This window comes from Pararge aegeria, chromosome 14, assembly GCF_905163445.1.
Source record: "Pararge aegeria chromosome 14, ilParAegt1.1, whole genome shotgun sequence".
NCBI lineage: Eukaryota > Metazoa > Arthropoda > Insecta > Lepidoptera > Nymphalidae > Pararge > Pararge aegeria.
Genome location: NC_053193.1, coordinates 219,160 through 244,487, shown reverse-complemented (window position 1 = coordinate 244,487; position 25,328 = coordinate 219,160). Strand labels below are relative to the sequence as shown.

Below are 25,328 nucleotides of genomic sequence, written 5' to 3'. Positions count from 1 at the left end.
AACGCAGGCGATGCCTTGACGTCGTAACATTTGCGAAGTCCAGTGGGCTAGGGGCGCGCTCGTGCGGAAGGAGAGCACAAGCGGCGGTCGCTAGGCGCGCCGGCGCGAGTTACCCGAGGGGGCCCTGCGTCACCGCGCGCCGCGCCGCCACAGCGCCTCGCACTCGCTGCGAGAACAACACTCCGTCAGACTGCGCCGCCTGCGACGGTCCGGGACAAGGGCGCTCTAACTCATGGCCTAACTTTTTCACCGTCTTACATTAGCGGCCATTATTAATATATGCCTATCAGGTAACGTTCGAAAGTATTTACTTCCCTACACTATGGATAAAAAATTAAAACATTTAATGTCATTTAAAAGCTGATCGTATCAAGCATATATTCGAAAAGAAACTTAAAAAGATTACGATCTGGTACGAGATAGTGAATATCTGCAGCTTACTGCGTCGCTCGCAATCTGTTTATGGCTTATGTGCTTTCTTGAATTTGAATATAAGTTTAAGTTTTCTTCTTCAGATACTCATCGGATAACGAATGAGTATCTGTCCCAAGTTTAATATAACTAGCGCCTGACTGCATCGCACCTGATGGCATGACGACGAAATTTAAAATACTTGAAAAACTTGCTTTAATATGTATTAAATAGAGCTATTTTAAGCTTGGTTCATACTAAGTTTTTCTACGGTTCTACGTTTTTTTTTTTATAATATTACTATAGAACAGATAGATCTAGAATACTAGGAGAGCAAGACTCCAATCCTCTTCACCATTAGAAACTTTAATATAACAAAAGTCAAGTTGGAGCACCCCTGTACTTAACGACGAAAGGTTGAAAAATAATTTCATGGCTAACTTTAGATCGAAAATATTGCAAAAATTACTGCAAACCAGGGATTAAACTGTTACCCAGTTAGATACATAATAGGGCACCCATAAGTCAATTAAGGAAATTGATATACTTATTGTCACTATAAGAAGATTAATATTAAAATGGCGGTGAATTAAAAACAAAGAAAAATTAATTTGTAAGAACTAACAGAAAATCTATATCTATCTGAAAATGATTAAATAAGAAGTCTAGAAAAACCCCTCTGCTGTGAAACTTATGTGAAAAAAAAATGGAGTAAAAACTCTTCCGGGTGGTTCACTTTTTCATCCATTTACAATTTTAAACGCATCGAACGCCCAATGTTAATTCCACCACTGTAATTAAAAACTGCACGCCTGTAGCTACCCTCTCTAATCAGTGCGTAAACGTGTCCTTCGGCTCTTCAACCACACAGGGGCTCGTATGTCGTATGAGTTGGAACTGACGCGGCAATTATGTTTAAAGTTTGTAAGACGACAGAGCAGGATCACCTTGTCGAATGTGCCTAGCATGACCACAAACAAATTTAACTCGCGTAACTAAATATAACTCATAGAAATAAGCCAGTCATCTCGATACAACGGCGACAAAATCCGCGGGACAAAAGTGTCGCGAAGTGCTCGCGGTCGCTTTGCCAGTCCAGCACTCTTGGCACAAAACTCAAAAAGCTATTGTTACGGTTATTGCCAGCCTTCGCCGGCTTCTATCAATATTAACTTAAAAACTACTGGAGACTTCTGCACAATTTCGTGTTTATTTATTTTGAATTTAGAATGTTTTAGCATAAGTTTAACTATAAGCAATAACAATTGCTATGGTCGCCAAACAATCACTAGTAGTATATGGTTAACAAAACCCGTGACATAGTCGCCATGCTAGGCCTGATAAATCCCACTCTCTCGAATACAAATACATCCGGACCGCAACAACTAGAACTAAACTTGGTGCTTTTGACAAATGATAAAGAATCCAGGCGCGATTCCATTCACTACGGGATGAGGGGTGCACAACAAACCCAATGGTAAAGATAAAACATCGACAAATTCAGACAATCATAACCAAGGGGACGGTAAAACAGACCTCAAATCATATCAAACAATTCATAAATTAACTTCAAAGAAAAAGTAAAATTTAAAGTAACACAAACGGATCGTCTGCAGTATTGAAATCGCAAATAATACTTTGTTCCTATACGTTATAATTGTATCTACATAATATACGTATTCTATGAATAAATTGCTTATTTCTTTAATGCAGGCCTATTTTAAAGGTAGTCGTGTGGCATAATGTACTTATATTATCTCGCAGATCTATAACGCCAGAATACATTATAGGCGACACACAAGTTTGAAGTTTGAACCTTCATATGAAAGTATGGCTCCCATTAACTTTCTGATGGGACACTGCTGAACACTGCAATGCAAACCGACGCCAGGAAGACTCAAATCAAAGATATAACTGTAGTCTTCCTTCAATGTATGAAATATTTCAGTATCAAATAATTATATCATACCAAATTAGTTTCTGAAATATTAAGCAAAACTGCAGACGATTCCAACAGAAGGATAACAATGGTACATGGATGACATCTTACTTCTAGGAACAGCTTATTACAGAGTTGTAACGAGGCGGTAAACTTTGCATCGTTGCACCACCATTCATTACTTATGTGTTGAAATTAGTAAATTGCACAGACATAATTAAGTGAACACATTATAAATAGATAAATTATTATGATAAAAAAATATATACCATAGAGTATTTGACTAGTGCGTTTTAATATGTAATATATATTAGACAAGATTCCTTGAGGGACGTACTTGTCCGTTTTAAATTTAACATTTTCTTAAAATATTCTCAGTCAAAACCCCTATTTTGTCTATGCAATTTGTAGTTTGAAAATAAAATTTAAATGGCCTAAAATGTACTGTATCCAATTTTTGTCGCCTCAGCCTGTTGCAGTTCTAATTCGATTAGATACAGTCACTTTTATCGCCAATAAATTATGACTCATGTATGTGTGTTGCTGTCAGTGTGTAGACAAATAGTATAAGTAAAGACTTCGGCTTTTAAAGTTTCAATATATCCATCTTAAAAAGTCAAATTAATTTTGATCGAAAACCGAAACTCGACATTCACATACGACTGAAATTCATATAGAGTCGATGCCACACGCACTTTGAGTGTCGTGTTTATTCGGTTATAATGTTACGGCAGCTAAAGCTCAGTTTCAGCCGTTAACGAATGCGCGTTTGAGTGCGAGCTCCCACGTTCGCATATCTACGTATAGTTCGTTACAACCGTAAGACGCGTGAATCGTGCGATTCGTTCGGGTGTCGCGCGTGTGGCGGTGTGGCGGGAACGTGAGGGGTACGTACGCCTCGACCAGCGGCCCGGGGTAGGGGTCGGGGTGGCGGTACAGCCGCGCCAGCTTCTGCGCCACCACCAACAGCGGCAGAAACAGCACCACGCACCACGACACCGCTATCCAGAAGCCATTCTGAAAGCAGCGAGGTCGCTCGTCAGCCGGCGCCCCGCGGTCGGGCGGCAGTGGCGGCGGCAGTGGCGGCGGCAGTGGCGGCGGCACTCACGGCGGGCATGAGCACGGCGCGGCAGGCGGAGTCGCGCGTGGCGTTGAAGGCGTGCGACAGCGGCGCGCACGCGCCCACGTGCGTGCGCGCGGCGCCCAGCACGCGCTGCAGGTACTCCTGCAGGCGCGCGCCCATGGCCTCCGCGAACTCGCGCGTGAGCTGCGGACACCATCGTCGCTTACAATTCGCACCGGCAAGTGACGGGTCGAGTGGTACTGAGAAATACCTTCTTTCGAGGGAGAGAGAAAGCAATAACTACGTAGCGATCGCTCTCCACACCCATATGTATGTATTTGAAATTTTCCAGAGCTAACAGTCAGCGCGCGCTATGTACTCAAAATTTACATTGTTTTTTTTCTTGGTTATTATAGTATTCTTTACGACAAATAATTCCTACGTCGAGAGACTCGGAAACATCTGAATCTTTGGTTTAAATTTTCGTCGACATGGCGCTAAAACAACGTTACTTCGTATAAAACAAATTGCGACACAGTTATTCTGAGTAAACATGTCACAGAATACTATAAATAATGCTTTGTCTTATTTATGATGATAATTTCGACAGCTTACAGTGGGGATGTGGGATGGTATAATCGTTAGTGAACCTATTCGATTATCTATTTCATTACTTTTTGTATTATGATGATCATTTAATTTTTTTCACCATATATAACAATAAAGAAGTCCATGGGGTTATTTGGCAAATAAGACAAGATATGAACGCGGTACTAATAAACTACCTTGAAAAACTCCACGTGTAACCAGTTGAACGGTCAAGTTGGGATGGGTGTTTCTTTTCGCATATTCTATTCAGTTACTGATAGCATTTTATAAGACTTACGACTTTTTATACGATTTTATACGACTTATAACTTATACCAAACTAATTGAGTTTTTAAATAATACGAAGTGATCAAGGGACAACAAAGTCGCTAGCTATAGGTACGAGTAGTAAGATTCATTTATAATGAAGATACAAATATCTCTTTATCCATACAAGTCAAAACGTTCTGTAAAAAATTATACTTTTGTTTTTTCTAAAACTAAACTGATCAGTATGTATTTTCTAGCTAACATATAGCATATTTTCTAAACAAGAGTAAAAACTTTTATAGTTAGATCTTTTAGTAGTTATGTTTCTAGCAAATTGGACAAATGGATCAGTACAGTCGTTCTTCAAATTTTTTTTTTCAAATTCAAATTCAAATTCATTTATTGCATATTACAGGTCAGGTTGGATAGAATTATAAGTATGAAGTCCCAATGTATATTGCCTCTTTGGGCGTGCAACAATAACAGTGTAGGTTTTATATTTTACAGACTAAAGTTAATTATTTAGAACTAGTACATTAAATGTCATATTTAAACTAATTATAAAATTCATTAATATTATAAAATGTGTTGTTAACTAAAAATTTAAAACACTCTTTTTTAAAATTAATTAAATTATTTTCCCTTACGATCTTTGGTAACTTATTATATATTTGTATAGCCATCACACATACACTTTTGTTAAAGAACGCGGTTTTGTGAGGGGGAAACCTAAACTTATCCCTACAGCGTTCTCGTTTATGCCGCTCAAATAAATTCTCATTGTTTCTTAGAAATAAAGCAAGTTCAAATATGTATAAGGATGGGACAGTGAGAATATTAAGTTTCTTGAAGAATGGCTTGCAGCTTTCTCTTTTTTTGATTCCGCATATCGCTCTTATGCACCTTTTCTGCGCAACAAACACACTGTTAATATTTGTTGCGTTTCCCCAAAAAACTATGCCATACCTAAGAATTGAAACTACTTGGGCATGATATGCTACTAGTAATGTTTTCTGGTCAACCTTCTTGGACAACATGTATAGTGAATAGGAAAATTGATTTAGTCTTGAGCAAACATATTCAGCGTGTGATTTCCAGGTAAGGTTTTCGTCAATTTTTAAGCCTAAAAATTTAGTTGAGTGCGTTACTTCAATTTTTTTACCTAAATAGTTAATTTTTAAATTATATGAAGTTTTACGGCGTATATTTTGAAATGTCATAACCGTTGTTTTGTTGAAGTTTAGCTTTAGAGTATTATCACCTAACCATTTTACTATATCCGATAAACTGTTATTTATTGCAGTCTCGTGTTCTTTAACATTTTTACTAATATAAATTACCGTACAATCATCTGCGAATAGCACCATAGGGTGTTTTGTCGCTTGTGGCAGGTCATTGATATATACGAGGAAGAGCAGCGGCCCGAAAGAAAGGGTTTTTACGGGTAAATTGTTTCAACGTGTTTGTGATTAATCGATAAGTTTTTCGATTAATGTATACCTACGCAACTATACCACTGCACTATGGCACTGACTATTGCCGACACTAGTATATTTCATCTAGGATAGGGCGGTCGGTGGCCCGTACTCACGTTCTGCACCAGGTCGGGCCCCTGCGTGTTGAGGAACAGCTCCACCTCGGTGGTGTCGCGGATGCGCGAGTTGATGGCCTCCTTCAGCGACGACTGGTCGAAGCGCAGCACGTCGCGCAGCTCGGACGCCGTGGCCTGCAACGCGCAACGGTACAGGCGGGGCGGGCGCGGGGCGGAGCAAGGGGGCGCGGGGCACTCACGTTGAGCTGCGCCACGCGGTCCAGCATGGGGCGCACCACGTCGTCGTGCAGCGCGGCGAGGCGCAGGGCGGCGCGCGCCAGGCTGTCGGCCACCTCCGCGAAGCCGCCGCGCGGGGCCAGCGCGCGCGCCGTGCTGCGCAGCTGCGCCGCCAGCCCGTCCAGCGACAGCGACGTCATGTTGGTCTCCAGCTGCCGGGAGATAGCATAACGGGTCGGATACTATAGTTATCGAGATATCACATACGGAGTCATTCTCTACAGACAGTCCACGTGCGGCACTCACGGCGTAGAGGATGCGGTCGAAGTTGAAGTCGGACAGGCCGCTGGCGGCCAGCAGGTCCAGCTTGCGGCGCGCGGCGGGCGCCAGGATGCGCAGCGGGCGGCCGCGCGGCGGGTAGTCCGTGCGCAGCGCCGCCACGCGCGCGCGCACCTCGCCCGCCACCTGCGCGCGCAGCGCCGCCAGGTCGTAGCGCCGGTGCAGCTGCAGCGCCTGCGCACGGGGGAGGCACGTTATCACTGTTGGCTGCCCACTCGCCCCGTAGATCGCATCGCGTACCTCATAGATGGTGCGGTTGCGGTGGCAGTCCACGAGCACGGAGGTGATGTTGAAGTCGGGGTCGGCGCGCTCGTTGAACAGCACGCGCTCCAGCTCCACGAAGCGCTCCACGTCGCCGAACACGCGGCTGCCGCGCGGCTCGCTGCGGACACACTCGTCGGTCACTTCTGTCGCTTTGGAGCGCACCGCTCCGCTTGCATTTCTCACAAGCTAGAATTACTATTGTAAAAATGATGATATTGAAAAAGATCAATGACTGAGTTTCCTGCGAACTTCTTCTCCGTAGAGCCCGCCTTCCGAATCCGGCCTGCGGGTCTTCCGTCCGACCGTTGGCGATGATCATTATGTGCGTATGATTTCATGACGAAACTACGCACAATAGTAAATAACATATTAACCGACGTCTCGTGTATAGAGTGCGGCCCAACACTGCTCGTAATACATTCCCGGTAACTGCTATCATCATCGACATCACCTTCATACCGACCCATTACAGACCCACTACGGGGCACGGGTCTCCTCAAACTTTGAGAAGGAATTTGGCCGTAAACGCACATAACTTTGAAACGTTAGGGGTGTTCGCGTAAAGTAAAATATTACTAAAGGTTCGGATCTTCTATCATTAGATATTCTCATGTTATGACAAGCCTGTATAAAGCATAAGAGAGAAATCAAAGAGTTGGCATCAAAAGCCACATGGTGTGGGTTCGAAAAAAATATATATACTAAAAAAAAGTTCGTTTAATTGTTGTGTTAGTTTGGAATTATTATATCCCGAATGTGTCCAGATAAGCGGCACATAGCACCGAAAATAAGTAATTTATCGCTTTTTATAGATTCAACTTGAATTCTACAGTTGATATTATTATCTTAAGGTCATGTTTTATGGTCTTGTATGATACCAAGTCATTGAACTTAATTTTTCTGGTAATCGCGAGTTGTGCTATCTAATCTTCTATACGCAAACGAACTTTTATCGAAGATCTATATAAATATAGATACAACTTAAACATTTAAAAAGTTCTTTCATCCAAAGATACATTTTCAGCGAGTTACACCGTCTATGTTTTATTTCAATAAAAATTAAGGATTCAGCATCGATCAAGCAAAGACTTTTGCAAAGTAAGAAGAGAAGCCACTGCTTTATACGCTAGCGCAGACAAAACGGTCCCTCGTACGTAAATATGTAGAGTATTCAAAATATTAAGATTTATAAAATTTAAAAGAGTCATTGAAGCCACATAAATTTCAAAATTCATTTCACAATTATCAGTAAGCTCATATAAATCAGTCATGCTTTTTATTTTTCCATCATTGTTGGATCATATCAGCTGTAGAATATTCTTTCTTCAGGAAGGAACTGAAAACAGTGAGGACACCTACAGACCTGAGAGTGTTCGTAACGTTCCCAGGCACGTGGAGTCTACTAACTAGGCCACGTCGGGCGCGGCTACTCACGTGAGCGGGTCGCACACGAGGCGCTGCAGGCCCACGCCCAGCACGAAGTACAGCAGCAGCAGCAGCGCGATGCCGCCGCCCAGCAGGAACGTGGCGCCCGTGCCGCTGCGGGCGGACACGGCTCACTAGGCGGCGCCGACTGGCCGTGCTGCGGGCAGCACCGCCAGTCGACTCCGCTTCGCTTGATAGCCATATGTATGTTATCCGACATTGAACAGCGCTGAATATCCCACTAATCCTATCCTACTGATATTATAAATGCGAAAGTTGGATACATCTATGAATCTATGGATGTTTGTTGCTCTTTCACGCAAAAAACACTGAACGGATTTTGATAAAACTTTACAGTAATATTGATTATACATCGGAATAATATATAAGCTATAATTTATAAACATATTGTGTGAAATGGCCAAAATGTAACAATAAGTTTCAAATCTGCCGTCTGCTTTCTTGGCGTACGCTGCATAAATCGCTAGTTGTAAATAATGTATGGAGTGAATGTTACTTTTAAAATGTCCGCCTGTCAACTTTTTAAAAATAGACATATTATTTCTATCTTAAAACAGTTGACTCTCAATAATCTTTTTTATGGAAATCTAATTTGTTTTAAAATAATATAATAATTATTATACATATCCAAATAACTACGTTATTCGTCACAAGTTATTTAATTTCTATAAATATCATAGGAAATATGATGGTTTTAAAGTAACTCTGCAACAAAGGGTTCTGTAGTTCTACTTTTACTGATCATCAAAAATCTCTCAATTACTAAACCAGGTAACAGAAGATAGAAATATTAAAAGTTTTAGAAAGATAGCAAGTCCTAGAGAAGTCCCAGCAGCCGTGGGGCCGCACTCACCACATGAGGCACGAGGCGCCCGAGCCCTTGTTGCAGCAGTCGCTGGCGCCGTACGCGTCGGGCCGCTTGCCGCACACGCCGCACAGCAGCCCCCACGTCATCAGGCACACGATCTGGAACACGCCGCACCGCCCTCGTCACTGGCGCGTCACAGAAGCCCTACCATTCCTTCGTCAAGACTATACTCGCACCGAGAGTAATCTCGTATTTTCAGTCTAGCGAGGTGTACCAGACCACAAACACATCAATTCGCAGCCGAGTTATAACGTTTAGCACTGACCGCGAGCAGCGCGGCGGCCGCGGCGCGCGTGGCGTGCTTGCGGTAGGGCCCGTAGCGCCGCAGCAGCTCCTGCAGGCGCTCGGGCGCGCCGCTGTCGCGCAGGCGCTCGCTGGCGTTGCCGGCCGCCCACGACACGTCGTCCGCCACGCGCGCCAGCCGCTGGCCTGCGGGCGGGGGCGCGAGATCGAGCTAGTTACACTGTGTACCGGCAAAGTGAAATGGGCCCTATTTCTCAATTCAGTTTGTAAACAATTTTGGACTATTTATATTCTGACGTATTTCGATCCTCGAAAACGTTTCCACGAGTTTGATCGAGCAAATCTTGTACTAAAGGTACTGAAGTACCAATATTACGACTACAACGGTACAGAGTTTGATATGCGAAAACGATTCTTCGATTTCCGGCGAGCAAATCTTGTTCGAAGGCTACTAATCGGCCGTCGCCACACAACAACGTGGTGCTACGTTAGGTTAGTGATATTTCAAGGATAAATATGTCGTAGAATAAAGTTGTTATAGGAATAGTTAACGAACCAAGCAGATGGCCGAGCTGATAATAACTGGAAAACATACGCGTACAAGCAAGGTATTCACGCAACACTTCCTACAAAGTGTCGCCCTGTTTCAATCTACTTGAGCTTTGTGTGCCTGTAATAACACCGGTGACCACACCGTTCAGACCGAAACACAGCATTGCAAGAACGCTGCTTAGCGGCAAAAATAAGCATGACTGTAGTACTTCCTCGGAGGAGCTCTGTCACAAAAAGCTGTACTAGTGTGTTCGTCCCCCGGGTGGCACGAGCGACTGAGGGAATATAGCACAGAACGGGCGGCAGCGTCCTCTGTGCTACTACTAACATCTACTGCAACACCGACCCGTCTGTCTACCCGGCGCGGTCTAGCAGTGGAGTGATGGACATAGGCCGTAGATGGCGCGTCACCTGTGGCCGTGATGGCGTCGCGCACGCGCGGGATGTGCTGGTCCACGGTGCGCTTGATGCCCGAGAACACTTGCAGGCCGGCCGACACCTCGGCGCGCATGGCGCCGTCCACCAGCTGCGTCACGTTGTGCAGCAGCTCCGACACGTCCGGGATCTGCGACACGGGCGCCGTCAGCTCGGGAACCTCTCACTGAGTACGGCACTCAATACTCATAGCAGTGATCATTGAATAATTAAATATGGAAAACGAAGGCTTTTCCGCCACGTGCTGAAAACCCTCCCCCTCGTCTAGTTACTTACCGTCGGGAAATACTTGTCGAGCATCTGTTCCGAGGCAGCATGAAAACACATTACAGAGTTTTATTATGTGGTACTTACTGTAATAACAAGTAGTCTGAGTTCACTACTGTAGTAATTTATTGAACGCTACGAATTAAAATTGCATTTTTATATAACTTCTAAATAATGGAGCGAATTTACTTCGATGTCACAAATATTATGTAAATTCAGGCCCGAACAAAAATCTTCATCATTCTATACCAGTTAATGTTATAATAGTCTAAGTTTGTGAGGGTGTATAGATGAATGGAATACAGATGGAAGAATTTAAGAATATAGCTAGAATTTGGAAGAAGAATGAGTTGGAAGCGCACCTTGTCGTACTGTATGTCGGTGTCGAGCTGGCCGATCTGGTACTTCTCCTGCAGCTGCACGCACTGCGGCTCCTGGCAGCGCGCCAGCGTGCGCAGCAGCTGCGTCTTCACCTGCCGCAGACCTGCAACACGGGCGGGTGAGCGGGCGCGGCGGGGCCGTGCGGCGCCGGCGGCGGCGCGGGCGGCACTGACCCGTGTTGAGCTCGTCCGCCTTGCTGCGCAGCTCCACCGTGGCGCGCTGCACGTCGCGCAGGCGCGCCGGCACGCGCTCCAGCTGCTCCGCCATGTGGCTCAGCTTCTGCACGGACGTGGCGCTCGTGAACTCGTCCAGCTGGCGCAGCACGAACTGGCCGCTGGACGTGAGCGTGGCGTCCAGCTGCGCCTCCAGCTCGCGGTAGTTGTCCACCAGCAGGTGGCGCGCGTGCGCCTGCGTGCTGTTGAGGAACGTGCGCGCGTCGCGCAGGCCGGCGCGCAGCGCGCCCGGCGCCGCCGCCGCGCCGCTCTCCAGCTGCGAGTCGGTGGCGAAGGCGCACACCACGCCGAACAGGAACAGCGTCAGCAGCGCGATGAACACGACGGCCAGCACGCCCTTGAGGCAGGCGTCGTACTTGCGGTCGAAGGGCCGTCGCCGCCGCCCCACGCGGCACCACTGGCAGCAGCACCAGAACAACCTGCCAGCGTTTATTGCGTCAAGCGACGAGCATCGTCATCCCTCTGCTTCAACAATGGGTTCTAACAAGTGAATCAGATAGGTACAGCCATTACTTAAAACTCAAGATTGACCTGCACGATAGAAGCAAGGTTTGTTTTTAATCGAACGCGACTGGCACGTGCACCTATAGCGTGTCTTTGCCGTGTTCACGTCAGTCTCATTGGTTCATTTTCAGCGTCAGTCAGGTACTCCCTATCGCACGGTACGCACCCCGCCAGCGGCAACACGGCGACCAGCAGCGCCAGCACCAGCACCACGGCGGCGGGGCCCGCGTAGTGCGCCAGCAGCGTGCGCCACTCGTCGCGCGCCGACGCGAACTCAACGTGTCCGTCCGACACCGCCACCACCCCTGCCGACAAATAACAACAGTTACAAACGACGGACACACTTCCCTTCAGTTTAGAGTAATCAATTTAAAAAAAAATGCATCTCTGGTGTCTTATGAAATTATCTGTTTCAAGAATCGAATTGAACTGGAAAATGCCCCATTTGATAAGTGAAACAAGAATGGTCCCACATTAAATACGATACAATGCCACGAACAGAAACACATCACCTGACACCGCAAAGCATTGCATTGCTACAAACTAGACAGCAGCTAACTAGATAGCAGCTACAGCTCGAACAACAGACATCGTAATGCCTTGACAATACAAAGTAGTTTCTCTTCAGTCTCAAGATTGTATGAATACAGACAAATAATAATTATTATCATAATTCTAATGTGTCCCTATTAGCCACAAGGCTCTTTAAAATAGGACCGATGCTAACGGAAACCGACAGCTGAACGTGCTGTTCACGTATACATTGTACAATTAATCCACCCAAGCGTGATTTTACTTCCCAGCTTTATTTTGTTTTCCACGTGTAGACTAACTAACAACGACATTCGCCGTCGGGATCCGACTGGTCCTCATTGAGCACCGGAACGGTGTTGTTAAGACTATGTGTAACGTGCGAGACGGCTTGCCTCCTCCTTCAAATTACGGAAGTCAATATATAATCTCAACACTCTGACACGAGGACTCGCTTGCTAGTGGTTCATCTCCATATGCGCACGCTAGTGGTTAAGAATGTCAACAGTTTCTTTTAATTTAAATTAAATTTTAACGTCGACCCGATCGTTTTATATACTTACTAAAATTTACATCGATAATTTACCTTACTGAAAAAATAAAACAAATAAATCTTTGATAGTTCTGTCCAATATTAAGACACACTAGACCAGAGCGCTCCGTATACACATGGACGGTATAATCTAGCCTCCTTACTGAACCTCTCTCCACACCACTGCCACCTCGGCCGTTTAGAAAATGTATGTGTTATGAAATGTACTATACATCGTCGTCATCACCATTCATGCATCAATCATCATCAGCGAATACGAATCCATTGCTGGGCACAGGCCTCTTCTAAGGAGCGACAACTCTTTCTACTCCCAGCCTTTTGCATCCAATTGATTTCCGGAAGTAGTTTGAAATTGAACTAAGAACTTAAGAACAGAATTCGCACAAAACGTAAAATTGAGGCTAATGTAGCCATTTACCTTGATATCGCTGCTGAATGTGGACATAGTGGCACACAATCGAAATCTCGTCAAACTGGAATTTGGATGAACTGTACATATTTGAGTGTGAGTAATCCGAGAGAGCTTCAAAAGGATCGATCAATCGCGTCAGTGTATCTTGCTTTCAAAGACCTACTAAGACCTAAGATTGCGATGTCATACAAAAACATATTTTAGTGTTCTTCCATAAATTCCACAGTAATTTACACGCGCAGATTTGGATTCTAGAATTGCCCATCACAATAGGCGTACTACAAGACTTTTCGTTTGATGTTGAATGTTGATTCAAACATGGTATTTTAACAAAGTTAATATGTTTTGATATAATTTTTCATAATTTTGTGAAGTGCATGAGCTGCTGCCCGCGTTCTTTGTTCGCGTTTAATACGTCACAAATCCCGAGGGAACCTTTGTTTTCCTGTGATACAATGTAGCCTCTATGCCTGTAAATGTCCATCCTTTCAAATAAGTCTATGCCGGAAATAAACTTGATGGGTTGCTTTGTTAGGACAACAAACAAACAAACAGAGTTTCGCATTTATAGTATTAGTGATAATGTAGTAGATTAAACAAAAACAGAACTTCTTTTCTTTTCAACTTCATCTGAGAAGTTTTCAATGAAAACGCGATTACCAAGTATATTTCATGACTTGATCAACTATTGTTACATAGTCGAATAGATGTTGTCATTGATATGCTTTCAACTTCGTATTATATGTTACTATATCCGAAATCAACAAACTTTAAAGCCTAATATTTCGCAAACAAATTCTTCAAAGGAAAAATGGTTTCCACACAACCAAGAATTTTTTGAAAAACAAATCCAATAAAACTCTACGCCATAATAAGACGAGAATATATAATAAATTGCCGTATTACTTATTGCCGTAACGCTTTCTAGTGTAGCTACTAAGAGTCTCTGAGATAAAGAGGGAGCGGACGACAAAGCCAAATTATAAATTAAAAAATAGCGATGAATTTTTATCGTTGTTGTGTTACCATACAAACTCAAAATGCGGTCAAGACAGGTCTTTATTTCCTACGTATGAGAACGTAACGGGAATTACTATACATTTACGAACACCTTAGAATCGGAAAAAACTACATGACGCGAAGGAATTTGTTTAATTTATTTTCATGAACATAACCGGAGATGGCGACCGGTTTCGAAACCGAAATTAACAGCCGTGGCCTTGTTTCTTCTATGATACTTTTCTTTTCATATTTGTAGTAATATAAAATATTGAAGGTAGGTTAGTACGAGTATATGAAAACGACTCTCAATTGACCGACTTAGACTTTATCACCAGCTGGCATCAGGTGAGATAAAATAAACATCCAAAGTAATGCGTCCCTATAAATTATCTACTAGCAACTCTATCAGCCTTAGCTTTTCTAAAATCGAACGCACCCATTTATAAGTCTATTAAAGTTACTTGTTATTTTTAGACAAAAACGTATGTATCCTTTAAAGACGTATTTGTTTGGCAATGTCAACTTGACGGCCCTACTTGTTGAGCTATCAAGTAAACATATAACAGTTAACTGTACGCTGAACAGCTACTCAACATTGCAACACGCATAATGAGCAGTCACTCAGTTAGCTGTGACATACGACAAGTTATCGCCGGGCCAAGACTTCAATTGCCTCTCATTACGCCTGCCCCAATAAACGATAGTGGATCACTGCCACTCGGAAATGAGCCCTCGGATGTCGGGTTAGAGCCTATAACATTCTCTCGGAGATATATGGGCCAGCGATAGCCCGTTTGAGCCAATCAAATCGCCCGTCTGCAGCGGATGTCGTAGCAACGGACGACAGTTAACATTAACATTTTACAAGTCGTTACTGGCTCTTTAATTAAAACGACGCATCATAATATCCGTTAAGTTGCCTACCTAGTAGTTTTAGTAAGTTTACGATACGGAATTTCTATGGAAATTAAAAACTCACAAAGCAAACAACCTTTGACCACCTTCCTCCTTCATCACTCAGTGTATCTTTTCAGATATTTGTAGGTATCACAATAATAGATATTGCCACTGATGGAGTCATCTCGCTAAAATTGCGTGTGTTAGCCAAAATGCATAGTTTTTTTAACACGAAGGCTTTTAGAATCGAAGATTGAATAGAAACAAAAGATTTACTCGGTACTTAATATTTCTGTTGTAGGACGTAACGAGGTTCACCGCCTCGACTTAAAATCAAATCTACAGAATACGGTGTTGTAATAAACTATTGTGCCTAAAATAAGAGTGTTAATATGATTTTGTAAAGAAGTTTTTAATTTTTATCGATCATAATACAAGAAAATTATACCAGAGTAATTGTACTAGAACCTGAAATAAATATTTATGTAATAAGGAACTTCATCTATCCGGTATCCACGAAACCACACAAATTTTGCTGATTAAAAAATTCAGTTCACCGGTCCTCGCTGTTATTAGTGGTCACAGTCCAAGAAGTAACATGCTGATCCTTTCGACAACACGAATAATCGGCTCGTTGGTCTAGGGGTATGATTTTCGCTTAGGGTGCGAGAGGTCCCGGGTTCAAATCCCGGACGAGCCCAAATATTTTTACCATCCATTTTTATTTAATTTAGTTTTTTTTTAAACATACGGGTATATTCTTGGTATATTTATGAAAGAAACACGAGAATAATAAAGATCTTAGCAGGCCAGCAAACAACTTAAGCGTAACTATGCGGTCATGAGCGGCTTTGAGGTCACAAGTGACGTTACGGCCTGTTTGCCTCTCACTATCTCATTGTGTTTGCAAGTAGGCATTTTATATTATAACTTACTACGGATTTCATAATCTTTTAATTTCCAAATGTGCGAGACAATTTCTTAATAAACAAAGCTGTTTACTTTCAAACTCGAAGATTACCCATATGAAAGTGAGATTTTTTGACACACAAGAATTAGTGTTAGTCACATATGAAAACAATGCTTCCAAATATAAAGCAATGAACAATATTTTTTCTGGCCAAGTCAGGATCTAATGATGGGTTTCAAATTGTATAGCCTTGTATCAGTTCCCTGCGCTGAAGTCTATTCAATAAAATGGTACCTAGAAAAGATTCGAGGCTTGAGAATCATTGAAAGTTAGTATAAATGGGGCAGTGAAGGAAGATAAGATCAAAATGGCGGTTTAAAAAGGTTTCTAATATCTATTTCTAGATATTCCTTTCTACCATTTGTGTAGGCAATGAAAGCGAGTGTAAGAGATAGTGTGACACACTGTTGCAGTGGCAGACGCTCATGCACTAGACTAGACCTTCAGGTAACAGTAGCAGTCTAAGATGTAAGGCACTATATTAGACCCATAAGCCGAATTGGTTTCTAAAGCGACATTGTTGGTAGCAGGTTAGCTCGCTAAATCGCTCAGCGGCACGTCTTTGCATGTTTACTCTTGCTATACAGTTCGTGAGAATCAAAAGGATCTTATACCCAATACTTCTTCTTCCTCAACTGAGCACGTTAATTTAACGGTACATGGAGAATCTCTCGGTTCTACGAGCCGAAACGGTAAACTTTGCTCATGGGTAAGTACTGCTAAGACGTGAATGAAATTAGCAATCTTAGGTCGGGTCGTCCGCTTAGCATTTGGATCCAGCCTTCCAATCCCTAGTTGGAAGCCCAGCCAGACTGACTTCTCCCAACGTTCGTGGCGCAATGCAATAGGTAGTTAACTAGCTGCGTAATTGTTATGCACAAGCCTTCACAAATATCTCGCGAAGCGCAAACAATTGGTGCGTGCGTACGAGGCGCGGAAACCTTGGCCGTCGCGCGCTACTGGGCAGCTTCACTGCCTAGAGCAGCGCATCTACCGCACCCGTACGCTCTGCGACGCACAACGCACCTGCGCCGCACGTGCACCAGGTGATATGGTAGATTAAGACTCAAAGTCCAAAGCGTGCGTGAGACCTTTTGGCCATCCTTAAATTCTGCAGTCCGCACCAAGTTGACTCCGTGACATGCCCATAGACTGAGTACCGAGTTTGACATTCCATGTCATCATAATGTGCCATTGCACGTGCCAGTCCAGCAGGTAGGTCACGAACTATAGACTCTAAGATTATTAGTTGTGTTCCGTGACAGACACAAACACCACAGTCACAGCTTCTTTATTTTACATGTCCTTAACCGTTCCCCGGATTCATTTATAGCTTATTTATTTATTTATTTTTGATCTGATATATTTTACCGTTTTGTTTACCAGAGGATGCTGCAGTTATATATTTGTTTTCTTAAATTGAAGGTACCTACGTTTTATAGTTCAATTGAAGTTTATAAATAAAAAAGTAACGAAAAGTGATTGGGTATCTGAGGTACCTATAGATATCTGGGCTGATCACGCATTACTGCGTGACGGCGTTTCTGCTGAGTGGATCTGAGCTGGCCCGACTAACAGGCAGGAGGTAAGGCGCGGAGCCGCTCACATCACTGCCTTGTCCGTCGCGCCCCTCCACGAGCGGCTAGCGCAGGTTAATTGCTCAGCCCAATTACAATAATTGGCCGGAGGTTCATTGTTGCATATTTAACTTTGTACTAATTGTCGAAATCCTGAGGAGAACCTTAGCACAGTTTTATTGTTACATACAGCCTACCCGAAGGCTGCCTAAGGAGGGTAGCGCAGCGAGCGGCAATATCGGTGAGCGCTAATTTCAGCTCTTTTGCACTTTATAGTCGTAAAGAATGTTAGTTGGGTACATGTCAAATTAATTAGGGACAACAGACAGTCATGCACAAAAATAACAAAAAAGACACCTAGAAATAAAAATAGCAGTAGCACAAGACCCACATCATTGTCCACGAAATACCAAACTTATATCAAAACATAGGGCTACAGAGAAATTGAAAAAGAAATTTAAGTTATTACAGAAATAAAAAATAATTCATCCCTTGTAATGCAAACTACTACTTAAGACGGCTTATTAATTTTTTATATTACGGATTGCTTGTTAAGAACTTCTTGAAATTACTTAGGTTGCATATATGTCAACGTTGCCAAACTGTCATGAGGCAGTTAGTTATATTAAGGCAGTTTTTTTAGTTTTTTTTATGTTTGCCAGCCTTATTTCCCGCGTGATGGCTTGTGTTATTTAGGCGGTGCAGTGGTTAGCTATTTAGTTAAATATATAATTCCAAAAAATATATAAAACAGCTGAAAGGATTAACATGGTGAAGTTGCGCTGAGCAGATCATTGCAGATCTGATACGTCTTATCATTCTTCTAGTAGTCCGGTTAGTAACTAAGAGCAGCATAAAACGACCTTCAGTAAGACAGACAGACCGAGAAAGAAACGTATTAACTGTAGGCTGAAGATGATTTTGATATTGCTTTGTAAACTAACACTTTTGGACGAATACATTTTAAAATAAAACGTACGTGTACAAAAGTATTTATAATTTAATTTAAATAAAAGTAAAATAAAAAATAACCCAATGGAAATAAAGAAAAGAAATGAAAAATAGAAATAAAAAAACAATATTCCCGTACCGGGAATCGAACCCGAGCCTCCTGGGTGAAAGCCAGGTATCCTAGCCACTAGACCATACGGGATACGATAATGATGATATAAATTAACTATCTGATTGTATTAACGGCAATATCTATGAAAACCTGAAAATGCTAACAGCTGTAAAATAAGATTTAATTATATTTTTGTAACTGATAGCAGCAGATAAAGTAAATTTTTTGTATATTTTATGCTTTCCGATCACAATTATGTCGATACTTATTGGGCACATCTTTCTAACAAGACTATTTTAGTTGTCAAAAGTATCAACATTATTAAATACCTATTTAAATAATAATTTAACTGCATGGCCCCAGACGATTTATTATTCCTTGAATTAGTTTGGCTTTACCTCACAAAGGATGTTTGAATTATTCAAGCAACGAAAGCTTTGACAAAGTGACCACGTCGTTGCTGACTAGACATTTTGAAGACACTTTTAAATCTCAATGTATAAATAAGTCGTCGGGAGGATGTTGGCGCCGCATGCATGTTGCTAGATGCGCGGGGCGCGGGGCGGCGGGGCGGCGGGGCGCTGGGGGAGAAATGGGGAGTGCAGTGGGAGGGGGATCAGCCCTTCTATCCCGTACACACGGGGACATGTTCCAACTCCAACTCAGTTTCAGGTTCTGCTCAAGCCAATATGGTTGGTTTATACCCAGGGAATGTTTCAGGCCCGCATCTAAATTATTGTTATCATTTGCCCCCTGGCAATGTTGATGAGGGAGACAGAATTTGCTTGAAAACGCTTGTTATTGGCTTTGGCATCCTCTCGCTATAGTTTAAAGTAAATAAACAATTATCATCATCACTACTAAGCCTGTTCGAATAATTAAAGTTTTAACTTCTACAAAAGACTATATCCGTTGTCTTGAAATTAGTCTTTTTAAAAAACTGTACTCTTGTACTCGCGATTCAGGGAAATAAAACAGTCGTTACAAGCAATTTCATAATATATTTTATGTAACGTAAGAATCAAAAGTGTCATCTATGTGCATATTTGAATAAAATAGTTTTCGAGTCTAGTATTCGAGTCTTGCTAGCTGCGTAGGACGAAGTTGAATCGGACGTGGGAGTTGTGCCGGTGGGGCGCGGCGCGGCTGCAGCGGAGTGCGGATCGATATCGCGGCGTCTCGCGCCAGGAGCAGGAGCTGCGGATACTGGTGCCGCCGACACGTGCCCGGCGGCTGCTTCACAATAGGGCAAATCGGGATACTAGCCTAACCTTCTTTAATTTACTCATACCTCCTAAAAACATTTAATACGCACATGATTGTCGTAGGTGCACAAACTTTGGTTCTATATTTATTCTCTTCTTACTGCTTTTAGTACACCAGTCGTTAAATATATTATATATTTTGAGTGCCCTTTGGGAGAATACAAATGTTTTGAGTATGTAATACCTAGTTTCTAGATGGTATTACGTGCATTTTTGCTATAAAACTCTTCTTTAAAATATATAATAAATATAAAATATATTCAAATTTATATTTTTTATATTAACATTCGTCAAGGGATAGATGCCATTCAAACCATTATATATCGAGCGAGCCCATAGGAAACAAACAAAAACCTACAATGCTGTTAGGACTGTTTGATAGTAACACCAGACTTCAATATTTCCAGCTATCAGTACAAGGGAATGAACCGGGACAGCAATGTATGACATGCAAACTAATAAAAAACGAAGAAAGATTCAGTCATCGTTTACCACGTTTGTATGCGCATATACGATTATGATAGCAATGCGCTCGAGCAACAATACTGTATATAGCTCCATACCCACCAGCTCAAATGTCCTATCTTATCTGTGACATGTAAACAATATCATAAACTCTTTATGAGCAAGCGGAAATCCCCAAAATAATAATCTTGCGCCGTACCACAATCGGTTAAAGCAGAGTTATTTTAAAATGAGTATTATATTAAGTGCCTTTGCGTTCCTAAAATAAGAATTACATTTCCAAAACAAAAACCACAACAATATTAAAATAATACTGCTTTGAGCGATGGCTGTAAGCCCCCTTATCTGAGTTTTGATCATAAATTAATAAACAAGGACACGGCACTTCAAACGTTTGATATAAAATATCCGTATGCAGTGATATATATGTCAATGCTTATAATATAAGTATAACAGACATTTGGTATGTTAATATTTATCGACGAAATTTCTGTTTGATGTTTATTAATACATTACACGTTATAAACATCAATACTTTGATATCTGTTGATAGCCCAATCGATAATAGGTATATTAAAGGCGCACTAAATGAGCTCGCGTCCCCTGCGTGTACTGTCCGTGTGTACGGGCTTTTAATGCCATTAACCTAGGTTGGGGCAACGGAATACAAATGGTGAATTATTCATCAAGAGTTATCAAAATGCGTTCCAAAATTTTAACATATCGAGGTAACGGCCTCATTCTCAGTTCTCTAATCTTAAAAATATATATAAGTGCAAAAACCGATTCCCTGTTTCTGTACGAAAGAAGATCCTTCTTCCCGCCCCACGAACACACGAAGCATTTTATAGAAGGGATTAACATAATCACTGTCAGATACACAAAATTCTTAGTTATGAGATTATTGAATATGAAGGTGTCTCAGAAGGACGACGGTCGCTCTCGTTTAACACAAGCGTGTTTATACACAGCAAAAATAAGCCCTTCTTGGCTGACACTTTCCCGGGAGTATCCGTTATGATCAGGGATCATATTCTTGGGTATGAACATCTCATCTAATGTTAATTTCGGAAAACGTATCGAGTGTATAGCTCGCTAGTAGTAAGCTAGTAGTAAGCTGCCAAACTCTCAGTATCATCAACAAGGTAAGGTTAGCATCCATATTGTTTTGGCATATATCCATGCTCCAACTTCTGTGTCTCGAAAAGCACGTAAAGCCATCAGGCTCCCGGCTATTACATTCTTTTGGTAATAGTCGTTGAAAGCCTACCAACCCACATTGGAGCAGCGTAGTGGGTCTTTGCTGTAAAACCATCTCTCCTACGACTCTTAGGCTATGAGAGGCGAGCCAGTGCCCAGCAGAGGGACGTTTAACACTCCATACCGTTGTACCTACTAGATTCTAGACGCAACATTCACAGCGAGCGCAGTTTACAAACAGATGTCTCGTATCCATCAGCTCACTACACAAAGCGCCGAACTGTCCTGTTTACGCAAACAAAAACAAACAGTTAACACCAGTTTAAACTGTTTAACATGTTGCTCGATCAGTTAACTCACCAATTGCTTTGGCACTTAATCTTTCCGGTGGAAAATATTGGGAGTTAAATATCTCGTGCGATGAACGCCAAGCTTAATTTTGCTGCAAATAACAAAAACCAGACAAATCCGTAAAAGTCATATAAAGGCGCCATATAATTACAACATGCACAAGACAAACCGAAATGACGTGCGCGGACGTGGAATGGACATTTTGCCGTTTTTCGTTTAAATTTCATACAAAATACATGGAAATAGCCTATTGACAACCACAGAGGTACTTTACTGTACTTTTATTTGTAACCTTACCAATTTGAAAGCGGTATACTAATAACAGTATTTTTAATCCGACATCTACTTATTTAAAAATAGGTTCTCAAGTATCTAATTTTTTTTACGTAATGACGTAACCATATGACAAATTATTATATCCAACATTTCTCGTTTTACGGGCAGCCACCCTCTCTTTGACCTATATCTATAAGCATTCATGTAAACGTCGGTAGAAGAGCGAGTAGAGTAGAGACCCTTATAAAGCTGTGACCGAGCGACGAAATCCCACAAGTACTTAACATTCTATTGTACTGTAGTCAATAAAATATATAAGAAAAACTGTGTCATTAACTTAATATGGAACAACGCTGTATGCGGGTACGTTATAAGGTGAATTATCGGCTATCATTTATAGAATAACCTTTAGCCATAAAGAGTTTAACCATGAAGAAAAATCCAATGAAACGTAAATCAGGTTAAAATATCCCGACCGCTTAGGGCTTCACACACATTCAAGTGAAAATCCTTTTGTTGTTGAAAGTAGTTTTTAAACTGCTTAAGTCAAAGCCACCACTATCTTTGACGAGATAAAATGTAAAAAGTGAGCAGCTCACTAATCACATTAGCTAGGGACAGTAGTTGGCGTGCATTCACAATAACAGTAACCCACGGCTGGGCAAGCACCTCCACTAAACGAAGAAAAGTTAAGGGACCCTCACGGACTCACGGATCATCAGTGTGAAGGAGCTATATTCGTCTGTCTGTTTCTCAGTACAGATTTTGCACAACAACTGAAATGTTTTTTATAAGACTTTCTCTGGTAGGCAAAGGACGAAGTTGCTGTTAACTAATAAACAAAACAAAAAAATAGGATTAAGTCATTTTAAAACTGTCATTTTTTTTGTTCGACTGTAAAGCCTTTCACTGCGATCTCACCTAATGCTAAAATGGTAGCGGGATAATCTGTTAGGGCTTCGCGCGGCTTTTTACCGTAATTAGCGTTTATACCGAAATTATCTTTGTCGATAGTGGGATAACCAGTCAAAAACCTGGTGTAAAGCTTGTCAAGTGCAAGAAGAAGAAGAAAGGTAGAAACCAAGTGTGGAAGTCCACTACAAACCAACATTACTTATCAGTATCTGACAAGTATTCTAGAATGGAAAAACACGATGAGTGCAAAAGAGTCAGCTTAGTAGCCTTGACACAATTTCTCTTGCGAAAAGTCATCACAATGATTGCATTCGGTGTGAACGAATTAGTTTTTGGACAGGCAATCAGTCACGCGACGTGATAGTTAGGCATAGATGTGGTTCAGTGGCCTGTAGTTTACGGGCTGACCGATAACTAGCTTTCTAGTTGCAGACTGCAGTCCCGCGGCCACCGGGACTAATGGGACACCTGCCGACATGTTGCCGGTGCTGCGGACAGGTGCTGCAACCAGCACTTTCTAGAGCACGCAAGAGCAAATGGAAAGTTGAAAATCGAGTGTGATTGTTTATATTAGAAAACTGCCTATTTAACATTTTCATGTCTACCGTCGTGCTTGTCTGCTTTGTTTGAAGATAATAATGACTGAACAGAGTTACTTCTAGCTATTTGCCAGCAAATTATCGTAATGCACAGCGTAATTTTCTGTTAAACTGACGAAGTTATATATATATATAGCTAGTTAACAGCTGCCCGTTAGTTTTAAAGGCATAAACTTAGTCCTTCGGAATAGCAAACATACCTGAGATGTAATGAGCGACAACAGATACTACACTGGGAACGAACTAATTGCGATTAAGAACCGTTAGAGTGACATAGAGCCTTATGAAAGGGCACAAAAACCTTGAGAGCCACTCATCACTGTTACGCTAAGATGGATGGGAATACAGCGTTAGGCAATGTTTCCCAAACGGTAGCTCGTTTTCAATTCTTAAGTGACGAGACTTCTGTTTGCGGAAAATTGCTCGCTGACTTATAATGCAAACAATCTCTCCAATACTTTTTAACGTCAAGCCTATTTTAATAATAGGAAAAAACAGGATGATGTTAAAATATATATATTTAAAAAGAATAAATTTATTTTCATACTTATTTTCGACCAAAATCACGAACTAAGGGAGCTCTGGCCTAAGAAATAATTAAAAGTAGCAGTGACGAAGTCTGCACCATGGAGTAGCGACTAACAGGCCCAATGAGACCGACCGGAGTCCGGATGGCCATAATCGCGCTGTAGTGGCGAGTGCCAGTGGGGCCCGCTCCGGCACAGTGGGGTCGCGCGGGAGCGTCCCCGGCGGGCGACTGCCTATTAGCGGAGCGCAGAATCGACCAATGTGTAAACGCACCGCCGCCGCTAATTTATGTAAAGAGCTAACTGCACACTTCCTAGAACTGTAACTACACTAACGCTGTGAGGGACGAGCTATCTCCCATATCTTTAGAGGTTTCAAAGTATTTTAGTTTTAATATTAAGTTTAAATACCTCACGTAGTCTATTGGGGCAAGAAAATAAAACGTAAATACTAAGATGAAATTGAGATACCGAACAACTAATAAACTTACCTAATTAGTGTCCGAGGCTTGTTTAGTTAATGGTTAATGGTGATTGGTTCAACAAATCATTTTTGGCGTCTGCGGAGTGAAGACTATGTCTAGTCGATAGTCCTTACATAGCTCAGACAAAAGGGATCTAATTAAATTGACCTGAACGTCCTCAAGCAAGCACAACTGCCAGAACAGACAACTCAAGATAGGTTAACTTGGCGTAAAAACTTGAGTACCTTCCTACAACAAAAAAGGGATGAGGGAAAAAATTAAAGTTGATTGAAATATGTACCTGCACCAGCTGTTTCCTTACCCTAAACAGAAACGCATCAAACATGCTAGAACCTTCAGACCATCCGTTTGTGCGCTCCGATAGCAAGACGTGTGTCTTGACACAGACAAACTGATCAACGTAACCATCTTTTAGATTCAGGGGCTACAGCAGGTAATGTTATTTGCTCACACGCGCCATCGTCTCAGCAGCACAGGAAATGTGTTAGCATAAATAAATTATGTATGCGGTGTGGCGGCGCTGCACGCGACACCTACAACTATACGAGTGAAAATAAACAAATGAAACATCGCAATTGTTACCTGGTAATTAATAAAAAATCTCATCCTCATCAGCCTGTTCGCTTCCCGCTGCTAGGCACCAGCTTGCCATATAACTGCGGAAATCTC

General features: G+C 42.1%; 1 protein-coding gene and 2 non-coding genes across 7 annotated transcripts in view; 1 reads left to right on the top strand and 2 right to left on the bottom strand.

The window, feature by feature from the left end:
- Positions 1 to 25,328, bottom strand: part of LOC120629149 (prominin-like protein) — a 58,275-nt gene that overhangs the window by 17,459 nt on the left and 15,488 nt on the right. For 4 of the 5 annotated variants that reach the window (XM_039897951.1, XM_039897953.1, XM_039897954.1 and 1 more), the window contains exons 2-15: positions 11,738 to 11,876; positions 11,008 to 11,486; positions 10,816 to 10,937; positions 10,463 to 10,486; positions 10,163 to 10,316; positions 9,222 to 9,385; positions 8,942 to 9,054; positions 8,077 to 8,181; positions 6,619 to 6,760; positions 6,346 to 6,552; positions 6,063 to 6,251; positions 5,863 to 5,997; positions 3,459 to 3,617; positions 3,246 to 3,367 (exon numbers count right to left, since the gene is read on the bottom strand). In XM_039897951.1, the coding sequence (XP_039753885.1) occupies positions 3,246 to 3,367; positions 3,459 to 3,617; positions 5,863 to 5,997; positions 6,063 to 6,251; positions 6,346 to 6,552; positions 6,619 to 6,760; positions 8,077 to 8,181; positions 8,942 to 9,054; positions 9,222 to 9,385; positions 10,163 to 10,316; positions 10,463 to 10,486; positions 10,816 to 10,937; positions 11,008 to 11,486; positions 11,738 to 11,876 (2,254 nt within the window). The remainder of the gene's footprint in view (positions 1 to 3,245; positions 3,368 to 3,458; positions 3,618 to 5,862; positions 5,998 to 6,062; positions 6,252 to 6,345; positions 6,553 to 6,618; positions 6,761 to 8,076; positions 8,182 to 8,941; positions 9,055 to 9,221; positions 9,386 to 10,162; positions 10,317 to 10,462; positions 10,487 to 10,815; positions 10,938 to 11,007; positions 11,487 to 11,737; positions 11,877 to 25,328) is intronic. The other variant, XM_039897952.1, reaches the window with a different exon arrangement.
- Trnap-agg lies at positions 15,595 to 15,666 on the top strand. Its single transcript has one exon. It is a non-coding gene; the product is annotated as a tRNA-Pro (tRNA).
- Trnae-uuc lies at positions 18,595 to 18,666 on the bottom strand. Its single transcript has one exon. It is a non-coding gene; the product is annotated as a tRNA-Glu (tRNA).